At 44.1% G+C, this 12,783-nt stretch overlaps 2 protein-coding genes across 2 annotated transcripts; both read left to right on the forward strand.

The window, feature by feature from the left end:
* The first annotated feature begins 301 nt into the window (after nt 1–301).
* Nucleotides 302–8,280, forward strand: hadhab (hydroxyacyl-CoA dehydrogenase trifunctional multienzyme complex subunit alpha b). Its single transcript, XM_062469386.1, has 20 exons — nt 302–434; nt 1,168–1,209; nt 1,298–1,368; nt 1,444–1,577; nt 1,777–1,915; nt 2,042–2,161; nt 2,396–2,498; nt 2,623–2,745; nt 2,852–2,970; nt 3,132–3,188; nt 3,315–3,424; nt 3,660–3,794; nt 3,964–4,135; nt 4,306–4,392; nt 4,502–4,642; nt 5,212–5,280; nt 5,425–5,620; nt 5,817–5,931; nt 6,069–6,214; nt 7,687–8,280. Exons 1-20 carry the CDS (start codon nt 368–370, stop codon nt 7,830–7,832), a joined length of 2,292 nt encoding a protein of 763 aa, XP_062325370.1. The 5' UTR covers nt 302–367; the 3' UTR covers nt 7,833–8,280.
* A 230-nt stretch (nt 8,281–8,510) lies between these two features.
* LOC134026165 (kinesin-like protein KIF3B) lies at nt 8,511–12,726 on the forward strand. Its single transcript, XM_062468654.1, has 8 exons — nt 8,511–10,214; nt 10,317–10,418; nt 10,532–10,654; nt 10,917–11,035; nt 11,182–11,298; nt 11,468–11,576; nt 11,876–12,051; nt 12,209–12,726. Exons 1-8 carry the CDS (start codon nt 8,793–8,795, stop codon nt 12,342–12,344), a joined length of 2,304 nt encoding a protein of 767 aa, XP_062324638.1. The 5' UTR covers nt 8,511–8,792; the 3' UTR covers nt 12,345–12,726.
* Nucleotides 12,727–12,783: the final 57 nt, after the last annotated feature.

A 12,783-nucleotide genomic window follows, 5' to 3' on the forward strand; every position in this document is an offset into this window, starting at 1 on the left:
CTCAACAACAAAAACAACTGTAGACCTTATCCATTTAACACTTTACACCCACTTTTTAGGTTTCTATGATAAAGACCCAACACACCACAAGTTGTCTGTTAGCATTTTGAATGCCATCAGTGTGCTGTAGCTAAGTTATTGCATCCTTGACAAGCTTTTTGGGGTACCTGTCCTGATCAGTATGTAGGAACTAGAGCTTTATACTATACTTAACGCTAAATTCAGATATTTGTTAAGTTTAGCACTCGATTTCTTAGCCTTGGCTGCCACCTTGTGTTCATGTTTTTTTATATAGAGGACCATGTGATGCGGAATCTGAATCTAGTGCCTTCCGGTTGTCAGATAGGTTTGTTCTTGACCTCCCAAGATGGCAAGTGTACGTGCTCTGGGTGCGTTATCTAGGATAACAGCAAGGAGATATGCCCTTCTTTCAGGTACAAATGGCATGTTCCTTGTCGTTCAAGTTTAAGATGTTTGTGATAGCCAGACTATGTAAACGTATTATCGCTAATCATGTAGGACATCTGCTAGCTACAGTGGCATATTTGCTTGACAATGACAACTGGTTAGCTCATAATTAGCCTATCAATTCGTGGTTTTTGTTTTCTTAGCCTTTGCATAACTAGCCTAAACTTTGGAAGCTAGCTTCTAGCAATGTCCCAGCTCAACTCGAGCATGGTCTTCGAACCCACCTAGTTAGTTAGCCGGGTATCTCGCTATTACTGTCTGTAGTTAGCCGGTTGTCCCATTTAGGACTAGCTGCTATCTAGCATTAGCAGCTAACTTGGTGTGTGTACTAGAGCTGTGCATTTCTTTACATTTGTATGTTAGCTCTATCTACTACTGTTGCAGCTGTAAACTGTCACTTAGCCTCGACTACCCAAATGGCTTTGAACTGTTTAAATCCACGCAGTCATTGTCATTCATTTGTATGCCTCCAGACAATTGTAGGCGGGGAATCTAGGTGAGAGTTCACAGGGAGCGAATGGGTATTTTGAGGTCAATGCTTGACCATATGAATTTAAATTCCTATCAGCGTTGCCCAGAATAAACAAACATGATATTCCCTTTCATAAACAGAGAAAGGGTTTTATTATATCCGTTGCCTTGTGAAGTCTAATGACTGTAATTGTACTTCTAATAGTATTTTTTTATTTTTTTGCCCAGGTTTCTCACATCGCACCTTCTCAGTCACACCAGTCATGTCAGGTAACAACATACCAATTAACAGAAAACATTTTTTCTGAATGTGTAAGACTATTTTAATGAATGTACTATGTTTATCCTCTTTCATTAGACAGAACCCATGTCAGTTACGAGATCAAAGATGATGTGGCAGTCATTCGAATTAATGACCCAAATTCCAAGGTAAAAGATCCTCCTTTTTCTTCTGTATATTGTAACGTTCATGCAAAAACCCTGAATGTGTAATGTTTCTCCTAGGTCAACACACTGTCCATCCAAATGCAAAATGAGATGACAGAAGTGATGAGTGAAGTATGGGCCAATGATGCTGTCAAGAGTGCTGTCCTCATCTCCTCCAAGCCTGGCTGTTTCATTGCCGGCGCTGACATCAAGTAAACCAAAACCTCACTTTCATATTGATTGATTAAAGTAATATAATCATTTAGCAGATGCTTTTATGCATTCAAATGCTTTACTACTGAACTATATCCATATTGGTAAAAGTGGGGTCCACTTTTGTGCTATTTTCTGAATGACCCATAAAGCTTACTGTGAAGTCAACTGTTTGACTGTGATGTCTGTCAATTGCAGTATGATCCAGGCATGTAACAGTGCAGAGGAGGTCACAAAACTTTCACAGGAGGGACAGAAGATGTTTGAGAAGATTGAGAAATCCCCAAAGCCTGTGGTTGCTGCCATCAATGGCTCCTGTCTGGGTGGGGGTTTAGAGGTGAGCACAAGTCTGTGCACAAGCTGTGACACAACTAACCCTAATCATCAGCAGCACTTTTGTTTTAAGGCTTCCACAAGTACAATTTTAGACTTTGTTTTATCGTTCATCATTTTTTTGCTTCAGTTTGCCATCGCCTGCCAGTACAGAATTGCCACCAAGAGCAAGAAGACGGTCCTTGGCACCCCAGAGGTGATGCTGGGCCTCCTACCTGGAGCTGGTGGAACACAGAGACTCCCTAAAATGGTTGGTATTTGGGAAACCTCTGGAAATCAAGTACAATGTGCAACAACTTATAAAATAGAGTTTCACAGACACTTTTGTCTTTGTTTTGGGGAGAAACTGTATATTGCAACAGCTACAACGCAGCATGTGTGATAAATGCACGTTTCTGACCATCAGTAATGTGGTTTTTACCATTATACTTGATGTGTAATCAAATCCAGCTGATAAAGGCCTTGTACATGGTTATGTTCCTAGGTGGGTGTTCCTGGTGCCTTCGACATGATGTTGACTGGGAGAAACATCCGTGCTGATAAAGCCAAGAAGATGGGCCTTGTGCACCAACTTGTAGATCCACTTGGTATAGAAGTGTTCTTAATATCAACAAAGGCTGTCTTTGTGACTTATTCTCTCTCATTTTTCTTTGCTACTTATTAATGGCTTGCTTCAGTGATACTGTCTATGTTTGGCATCACATTGCTCAGGTCCGGGGTTGAAGAGTCCAGAGGACAGAACGATCGAGTACCTTGAGGAGATTGCTGTTGAATGTGCCAGGGGAATAGTCAACAAGAAAATTCCCCTCAGCAAAGAGAAAGGCTTAATGCAGAGTGGGTGACTGTAGAGAATGAGATATGCTACTATGTTCTCACGTTAAAGTTATCCAAGAAAATGTGCTGTGTTGATGTGACCGTTCTCTCTCCTTACACCATTTAGAAGTCCAAGACTACGTCATGAGCTTTGAGTTAGTTCGGAAACAAATCTATAACACTGTCCAGGGGAAAGTCATGAAGCAGAGCAAGGGACTGTATCCTGCCCCGTTGAAAATAATTGAGGTGAGAATGATTGTTGTAGCTGTGCAATTGATGGCTTTGTGTTTTCTTGGGTGGTTATTGTAGGGCTGCAGTCGTTTCTGCAAACAGCTTCACAAGGAACTCCTTGTCTGGTTCCACAGTCATAGCTACCTACATCTAATGTTATAAAATAACTATTTCAGTGTGTGAAGGCTGGATTGGAACAGGGTCCAGATGCTGGGTATTTGGCTGAATCACAGGTGAGTGACAAACAGAAACTTATGTGATGAAACGGTATTAAAATGTCACCAATTATTATTGCCACTGTGAAAAACTGTTCTTTGTTTTTGTCATGAACCCTAACCAATCATTTTCTGAAATTCAAGAACTTTGGCCAATTAGCAAGAACCTCAGAGTCAGGTGCTCTAGTTGGCCTCTACCATGGCCAAGTAGCATGTAAGAAGAACCGCTTTGGTGTCCCTGAGAAGGAAGTGAAGTAAGTTTAATGGTTTAGCGCAATGTTGTTTGGAAGCCACTCATATTGCATGTACAGTGTTATCACAATTCAAAATCGAATGGGGTTTCTAGTCAATCTTAAACATTCCATTGCATGTACTGTATGATCAAAAGTCATTTTCTCATGTGGTTTCTAGTCAATTGTTAACTTAACCAAAGTATAGTAAGACCATAGTAGGTGTTGGCTGTAAGCATTGTTGGTTGTGCTCCTACAGGAGTCTGGCCATCCTGGGGGCAGGACTGATGGGAGCGGGCATCGCCCAGGTGACTGTGGACAAGGGCATCAACACCATCCTGAAGGACACCACTGTGCAGGGCCTGGCCAGGGGAGAGCAGCAAGTCTACAAAGGGTGGGTTGTAGAGAATGAAACATCAGGTCTTTCACACTGGGGTGAGAAACGGGCACAATTCTTTTACGGCAAGGGATTCAAACACAATTCTTTAGACCCCGATAATCTCCTAAAACATGACCTCACAGCTGATACACTTCATTGAAACGGCCCCATCTTTCATTTCCAGCCTAAATGACAAAGCCAGAAAGAAGAACATCACTACTTTTGAAAGAGACTCCATATTGTCCAACCTCAAAGGCCAGTTGGACTACAGCGGCTTTGAGAAGGCAGACATGGTGGTGGAGGCTGTGTTTGAGGACCTCGGCATCAAGCATAAGGTCCTGAAGGAGGTGGAGGCGGTACGTGAAAGCTCAGCAACCATTTTGTGGCTAGGATCTGACCACTGAAATACAGTTCTAATGGCCTACATCTGGTCCTTGATTAACTACTGTAATACTATATGCCCTACGTGTCGCGCAGGATAAAAGCATCTGTTAAACCAATCAAATGTAACATTTTAAATTGACAGGTGGTCTCCCCTAACTGTATATTTGCCACCAACACCTCTGCTCTGCCCATCAAAGACATTGCAGCTGCTAGCAAGCGCCCAGAAAAGGTATGTTTCCTAGAGCTAGGCTGAAGTTGAGCTGCCTGCCTGCCTAGAGATTTGCACAGCCAGGATCCCTGGGTCTCACTGACCGCGCGGTGTCACGTCCTCACTGCAGGTCATCGGGATGCACTACTTCTCTCCAGTGGACAAGATGCAGCTGCTGGAGATCATCACCACGGACCAAACCTCTAGAGACACGACGGCCGCGGCCGTGGCCGTGGGCCTGAAGCAGGGGAAGGTTATCATAGTTGTTGGGGTGAGGCCGAACACACAACATCCTGTCAGCGTGCTACTAGCGTCTCCTCAAAAACTGCTTGTAGAATTACAGAGGTGATGAGTCCGTCAAGGCTGTTGGTAATGATCCATTCAAACAAAGAAATAGGGCTGGCCCTTTTGGCATTGGCATGCCTCTGCCAGTAGCCTGGCATCGCCAGACCAATTCACAAATGCGTTTTAGTCTGGAGCCTCTCAGTTCCATTTTTGGTTTCCAAGGGGCGTTAGCAACGTGCGCAGACCATAATGTCTGGGTGCAACTGGACATAATTGGATAGACGCGATAAAACATAATCTTGGTTGTTTTGGAAACGGCCTCAATGGCGCTCCTCTGTACGGCCACTGTATTAAACACGGCCCATGTCAGATAAAAGGTCCTGTTTGGCCCGACCAGATTGTGGTTGGAGGGGAATCAGTTTGAATGGGAGGATGGCCAGACCCGACTGCCAGAGAAAAGAAACCATGATCTGGCAGAGTGGTCTGGATCCCAGGCCTTGTTCACGATTGATGTGAATATTTTGGTCTGATTTGTGTTTCCTCTGCCGTTCACAGGACGGGCCTGGTTTCTATACCACCAGGTGTCTGGCTCCTATGCTGGCGGAAGCCGTCAGAGTGCTTCAGGTGAGTAGGATTTAGCCATGGACAAGATCCCTCTGGAGAGCTTTGTTGGTTGGACATCATTCTCGTGAGTTCTGGGACTGGCGCACTCCCGGCGGCCTCTAATGTGCTCGGTGGCTGAATCAACCAACTGGTCTCCCTTTGTAGGAGGGGGTGGACCCTAAGAAGCTGGACTCCCTCACCACAGGCTTCGGCTTCCCCGTGGGAGCCGCCACTCTGGCTGATGAAGTGGGCATTGATGTGGCCGCCCACGTGGCGGAGGACCTGGGCAAGGCCTTCGGCTCGCGGTTCGGGGGAGGAAATGTGGAGGTTCTGAAGACCATGGTGGAGAAGGGTTTCACGGGTAGGGGATCTTCTTAGCTGGGGCGTAGGACTGAGAGGGGGGCGATGATAGTCGTCATTTGATTCATAATGATTCATAACTTTCAAAGTTGATAGGAATGCAGCATTGAAGCGTGGAAGCAAAAACTTAAAACAATCGTCTTTAAAATACCTTCCTCCTCACCTTTTTATGATGGATTGTGTTTTGGGGTCTATAGGGCGCAAGTCAGGAAAGGGCTGCTATGTCTACACTCCAGGCCTCAAACACAAGGACGTCAACCCTGATATTGAGGAGATTCTGGAGCAATTCAAAATGAAACCAAACCCTGCCGTGTAAGTTGACAACTGCCCCTGCCCTCCAACTTCAGCTACAGTTAATCTTAAATATGAAAATGACTATTCATAATGAATACATTCTTTACTTGAGCAGTCAGTCAAACCTTTCACTATATTCTATATCTTATGTCCAGCTCTTCAGACTCAGACATCCAGTACCGGTTGGTGTCGCGGTTCGTCAACGAGGCAGTGATGTGCCTACAGGAGGGCATCCTGAACAACCCTGTGGAGGGGGACATCGGAGCCGTGTTTGGTCTGGGCTTCCCCCCCTGCCTTGGAGGTGAGACCACCTCACTGCTGGTCACAACTCTTCAATTCAAACCCAAATCTAGGGATCTGTGATCTGCCTTGAGCTACGATTGTTCTTCTAAGTAGCTATGAATAATTCATGCTGGCATACTTTAATAGCCTAACTCAGGGGTTTTCAAAGTGTGAGGCCCGCCTCCCCTGGGGGGCGCCAAAGAGTTTCAGGGGAGGCTTGAAAAAAGCAAGTAAGTACAGGGACATTCTCCCCGAGGCAAGTAGGGTGACCAGACGTCCTCTTTTAGCCAGACATGTCCTCTTTTCGAGACCTAAAAAATGCGTCCGGCAGGGATTCCAAAATTGTCTGGGATTTTGCCTCGTCGGATATGTGTGTTTCTCTGGGTCTTTCACAAACTATTAGGCCTTTACAAGTTTTGGAAAGGGTATCTCCCTTACGTTCCACCTTCTTGCGCGAGCTCTGACTGTAGAGAGAACTGTTGAGAGATCTGTACACAGATACTGTGTATTTTGCTCAGATAGTGCGGCATGCAATACTTGAACAGCGACCACGACGGTTGGCAGAAGAACGAAACATTGATCCGAAGACACGGTTGGGAGGTGAACGATTCGCTCATCTGCCGGGTACGAGTCTTTGGATAATTTTTTTTGAATCCCTGCAGTTGCTCTTGAGAAAATGCGCTCGGCTACCCAGCCGGCAGTTCTCGAATCGATCTCACAGTACTTTGATGGATACATCACAGTGAACGAGCCTCGGCGCCGTCTCAAGTTGGACAAAAAGTCTAACCAGAATTCACTGCTTCAAGTCAGCCGCCTGCAGCCGGCGCTGCATAAAGTCGAACAGACCTAATGTCCGAACCCAGCAGAAAGTGCAGAAAGTATGACGATGTATATTTAAAGTTGAGATTTTCTTGGAAAGGGCCAGCCGATGTTCCAATATGTGGTCTGTAAAGAGGTTCTGGTTAACGATAGCATGAGGCCCTGCAAACTCCGCAGGCGTCTGGAGACCAAGCACCAAAGTTTGCTGTTTAAGCCGCTAGAGTTTTATAGTACAAATCTAAAGGAACTAAAGACACAGAAAAGGTAGTCGTAACATTCAGCATACAAACTGCAAGGCAACTGAAGCATCATATCTATTAACCTACATAACCATCAGACATACTATAGATTTGTATTCAATTGAGAGATTTTATTAGGACTTGTGTTCAAAATAAACTTTTTCAAACCCCTTTATGGTTGCAACTATTTATTTTTAACAGTGCTCTTGTTATTATTATTATTAATGAAATTAATATAATGTATTTTATTAAAATGGGGGAGGTCCCGGTGACTTGATGTTCTCTGAAGGGAGGCTCACTGTCTCACACTTTGAAAACCCAATAGGATCGTATTGTAACCAATATTTCCTGTGGAAAATATTTTTGTTTTGTGAACAATATTTTGGGGGGATTTGATGTGATATTGACCTTGTATTGTTTTGATACTTTTTAGGTCCTTTCCGGTTTGTGGACTCGTTTGGTGCCGACAAACTTGTGGAGAAGATGAAGAGATTTGAAGACGTTTATGGAAATCATTTCACACCGTGCCAGTTACTGCTTGATCATGCAAAGGACTCCAGCAAGAAATTTCACAAGTGACTAAACCATGTGCCACAACAATATAATAGAATTCATGCAGTTTACCACTAGAATGTGCCTATAGCTGAAATTAAGAGAAGTGGCATATCCAAATACCTTTTTACAATTTGTCAAATGTTGGAATTCATGACCAGGAATTGGTTCTGGATAGGTTTTTGTACTTTTGAGCACTATTAATTTGTTTTCCTGTTGACAATAATCTAACCAGAGTTTGGATTTGGCAGAGAAAAAAACTGCAAGCCTGTTCATTTATTGCAAATTCTAATGCAATGTAGATGCATGTGAACAGTTCTTTCTTCAATTGGATTGTTAATAAATGTTAGACTATTGTATGTTTAATAAACTAAATGATTCCTCCAAAAATGTGTTTAAGATCGAACTCCATGGTTTGGGCAGTGATGTATGATTTATTTTTGAGACAGTGAAATAAATTATATTATTCAACCAATGATCTCAGCTTGTATATTTGTAAGTGAAATATTTGGCTCGATTTTTCGCACTGTACATTAATCCGACATAATGAGCGCACGGTGTCGATTTTTAGCCATAATCCAATTCGTTCTATTGGTCACATGTCTTATTTCCATTGTCTGCGGCGACGGTGCAGGCAGGGTGTGTACCGGGGGACGTGGGCTGGGTCGGGATGACAGAGTTGTTTTCTCGCGGCGGCGCATATCGCAGCATCCTTTGTATCATGCGTGCCGAAGGATGCTCGGTGTTTGGGTGAGTACCTCTCCGGAATTATCTGGATCTGAATTTTGTGGATATGGGGCGAATCTCACCAAATCCTATCTCAGATCGGTGATTAGTGTGATTAGATGGGACCAATGGGACAACCATAGTCAAATGGAATTGGGTTTACCTGTAGTGTGTTTGGACGCTGCAAGATGCTGGACTGAAGCATCGCTTTACAGATTACGAAATAATTGCAATGTTAAAGCAAATCTTTATTTGTAACCAATGATGTCTAAACCAAAACACATCGAGTCGGTCAGGGTGGTGGTCCGATGCCGTCCCTTCAACCGAAGGGAGATAACGAGCTGTGACAACATCTTGGAGATGAATGGCAGACTGGGGCAGATTACCATTCGAAATCCAAAAGCACCACCTGAGGATTTTATGAAAACATTTACGTTTGACGCTGTGTATGACGGGGACTCGAAGCAAAGCGACATTTATGATGACACGGTGAGACCTCTTGTGGAGTCTGTTTTGCAAGGTTTCAATGGAACTATATTTGCCTATGGGCAAACTGGGACAGGTAAAACATACACTATGCAAGGAATTGTAACAGACCCGGAGAGGAGAGGGATTGTCCCAAATTCATTTAACCATATTTTTACCCAAATATCAAGGTCCCAAAACCAACAGTATTTGGTCAGAGCATCATATCTGGAGATTTATCAGGAAGAAATTAGAGACCTTCTCCGCAAGGACAACAGCAAGAAACTGGAGTTGAAGGAAAACTCAGAACACGGGGTTTACGTCAAAGATCTGTCCTCAGTCGTTACCAAAAATGTAACAGAGATAGAGCATGTGATGAACATTGGGGATCAGTCCAGGTCTATGGGTTTCACTCAAATGAACGAGCGCAGCTCGAGGTCTCATGCCATCTTTGTCATCACCGTGGAGTGCAGCGAGATGGGAACAGATGGTGAGGACCACATCCGTGTCGGCAAGCTCAACATGGTCGACCTGGCTGGCAGCGAACGTCAGAGCAAGACAGGTGCCAAAGGGAAGCGTCTGAAGGAAGCTGCCAAAATCAACCTGTCCCTCTCCGCACTGGGGAACGTGATCTCGGCCCTGGTGGACGGAAAGAGCACCCACGTCCCATACAGAGACTCCAAGTTGACCCGCTTGCTCCAAGACTCGTTGGGGGGCAACACCAAGACCGTCATGATAGCTACCGTGGGACCAGCTTCGAAGAACTACGAAGAATCCTTGACTACCCTGAGGTACGCCAACAGAGCCAAGAACATCAAGAACAAGCCTCGTATCAACGAGGATCCCAAAGACGCCCTGTTGAGGGAGTTTCAGGAGGAGATAATGCGCCTCAAAGCCCAGCTGGAGGAGCGGGGGATGTTGGCGAAGGAGAGGAGGAGGAGGAGAAGGAACAGCAAGAGGCTGAGTAGATGCATGTCAGGCCTGGAGGAGGAGGCGGCCTTTGAAAGGGACATGGAGGTGTGGAAGGCTGTAGAGGAGGAGCGGGATGTGGAGCATTACATGAAAAAAAAGGGAGGGGCCACTGACCATAAGGGGATCAATGGGAATGCAGACCTGGGAGCCATGGAGAAGATGAGGCCCTTGGCTGACAAGGAGAAGGTGATGGAGGTTATGCAGAAAGAGCAGGAGGCCATTGAAAAAATCATTGAGAAATTTAAGGTGACAATAATTGTATCATTCTTGTTACTCTAAATACAGTTTATATTTTCTGCTCTTGTCTTACGTAGTCCAATAATCACACATCACCTCTCTTCTTTTCAGACCATGGAGAGCAAGTTGTTAGTAGGAGGAAAGAATATCATTGACCACACCAATGAGCAGCAGAAAATGCTGGAATTAAAGAGGCAGGAGATTGCAGAGCAGGTAAGGAAACATCCTCATCATGATTCATCACAGTTCTGCATTGTGTGTGTGTGTGTGTCCTCAATGAGTGTGTCCTATGTGTGTGAGTGTTGACTCTCCTCTTGGTGTTTCAGATAAGGCATGAGAGAGAGATCCAGCAGCAGATGTTGGATCAGGACGAGGAGACTGGGGAACTGAGGGAGACCTTCTCATCCCTGCAGCAGGAGGTGGATCTCAAGACCAAGAAGCTGAAGAGGGTAATATGACACGATGACTCCCCAGCACAAGCCTGTTATCCCTGTATAACTGTAATTTAAGTAAGGGACAATTATTGATTTGCTGGTGTCCAATAGGATGTCATCATGGTGTGTACTTACACTAGGGTACTTACACAATACAATACCTCCTATAGAAATCTTCTGATAAATAAGTATAGCCCTTTTAACAATTCTTTGTTAAAGGCATCAAATTGTTATCTTAAGACAACGAAATGTATCACCGTGTCCTTCTCTATTAAAGCTGTACGCCAAGCTGCAGTTGGTGAAGGCCGAGATTGGAGATGTCAGTGACGAACACGTCATAACCCGACAGGAGCTTGAGCAAACACAAAATGAACTGACAAGAGAACTGAAGTACAAGTGAGTAGGAACCATGAGTGATGATACGTGAAAGCTAAAACACACACCCATACACAATGTATGCAACCATGTCTCATGTAGTAGAAGTACCGAATTGCTTGGTGATCACATGGATCAGCTTGGCTTGCATACCTGTCTTTACTCAGGTATCTTTTGATTGAAAACTTCATACCTCCCGAGGAGAAGAACAAGATCATGAACAGGCTGAGCTTCGACAGTGAGGAGGACCAGTGGAAGTTCCGATCCTTCATCCCTTCAGAATGGTCAGTGGTTTGATAAGTAAACATTGTGTAAGCAAACCTAGGGAACTGTACCTCGGTTTTCACTTTACAATAGACTTGCACATTGATTACATTCTGTATGAATAACCATGGGATTAATCCTTAACTTTCAGATATCTAGCTTACTTACTCTTTTGTATCCTTACACTAGTAAAGCTGCTCAAGTCAAGAGAAGACCTTTGTCTGTAGTGGGATTAAAGAGACCAACCAGCCAGTATGCCCAGATTGCAGCAGCATCAGGAACACCAACTAGATATCAGGTTTATGCCAGACTGTGTACTGCAGACACACTTTACACATTTAAAAATGTAATTTATTGATTATAAGTTGTACTCAGTGAGAGTAAATGTAAATTCTGTGTAAATAACTTATTTTCTCAGTTTGTCATCTTTAAATGAATTATTATTGAATTATTGAAACAGGCCTCCCTCTCTCTCTCTCTCTCTCTCTCTCTCTCTCTGTCTCTCTGTCTCCCTCTCTCTCCCTCCCTCCCTCCCCCTCTCTGTCTCTTTCTTTCTCTCTTTCTAACTCTCTCTCTCTTCTTGTGTGTCATTCCCAGGCTGAGAATGTAATGCTGTTGGAGCTCGACATGACCCCACCCACCATGTTTACACTGAACCTGAACGGGGCCCATCTGGAGCGTGTGTTCTCTCCCCAGCCAATGAGGAGTCTCCTGGCTAACGTTCCCCTCAGGGAGAGAACCACGGCCTCCCGCGTCAGGAAATCTAGATCATGGTGAGTAACGGAAGATACAATGATGTGATCAGAACACGTAACTAACAGGTTAACAGAGGAAAAATAAAGTTTGTATACTTAAATATTTACTGTAGTCACAGTCTTTCGTAACTGTGTATGATTATCAGGTTATCATTTGTTTTCTTCTTCTTCTAAGGTATCAAGCACCACGCATTGCATGCTCGTCGTCCTCCTGCTCTCTGACAGGGGGAGCCCAGGGCATCTCTCAGCCTCAGAGACCTGCCTCCGCCGTCTACCACCCAACAGAGAGTGCTGTTGAGTCAAGCCCCTGAGTCGTAATCATCATCATGCCCGTCCTTCATAGGGCGATACGCCATTGTGCTTTCGTACATGCTGTCACATTCATGGTGGAATAATTTCACCTTGCTTTCTTCTATTGCCAAATTATTTGAAAGCCTTTGTAGAAAATGTAAAAAACACTGCATTAGCCTTCTTGTGTTTCCTATTGATTACTGCTTGTGTTAACATATAGAGCAATGTGCACATATGAATAAACTATGTTAAATGTTATTTGCCAAAAAACTTATTGGAAGAAATTGAAGTGTGCCAAACGCCAAAATGATCATATAGAACAGATTTAATTCGTCATGTCTTCATTACTGTGGCATGGAACTGAGCAGCGTCAGACATCCCTTTTCCAAAAATACCAAGGCTTGTGTGTTTGTTCTTTTTTAAATTGTAAAAAAAAAATCATTGTGAAGTTTGAGTACT

This window comes from Osmerus eperlanus, chromosome 9, assembly GCF_963692335.1.
Source record: "Osmerus eperlanus chromosome 9, fOsmEpe2.1, whole genome shotgun sequence".
Classification (NCBI taxonomy): domain Eukaryota; kingdom Metazoa; phylum Chordata; class Actinopteri; order Osmeriformes; family Osmeridae; genus Osmerus; species Osmerus eperlanus.

Bases quoted from the DNA above. Each gene is read 5' to 3' on its own strand.
- hadhab (XM_062469386.1), top strand. From the start codon at position 368: ATGGCAAGTGTACGTGCTCTGGGTGCGTTATCTAGGATAACAGCAAGG. The intron at 2,162-2,395 runs GTTGGTATTTGG...TTATGTTCCTAG, and splicing joins CACAGAGACTCCCTAAAATG to GTGGGTGTTCCTGGTGCCTT. The intron at 2,971-3,131 runs GTGAGAATGATT...TAACTATTTCAG, and splicing joins CCCCGTTGAAAATAATTGAG to TGTGTGAAGGCTGGATTGGA.
- LOC134026165 (XM_062468654.1), top strand. From the start codon at position 8,793: ATGATGTCTAAACCAAAACACATCGAGTCGGTCAGGGTGGTGGTCCGA. The intron at 10,419-10,531 runs GTAAGGAAACAT...TTGGTGTTTCAG, and splicing joins GGCAGGAGATTGCAGAGCAG to ATAAGGCATGAGAGAGAGAT. The intron at 10,655-10,916 runs GTAATATGACAC...TCTCTATTAAAG, and splicing joins AGACCAAGAAGCTGAAGAGG to CTGTACGCCAAGCTGCAGTT.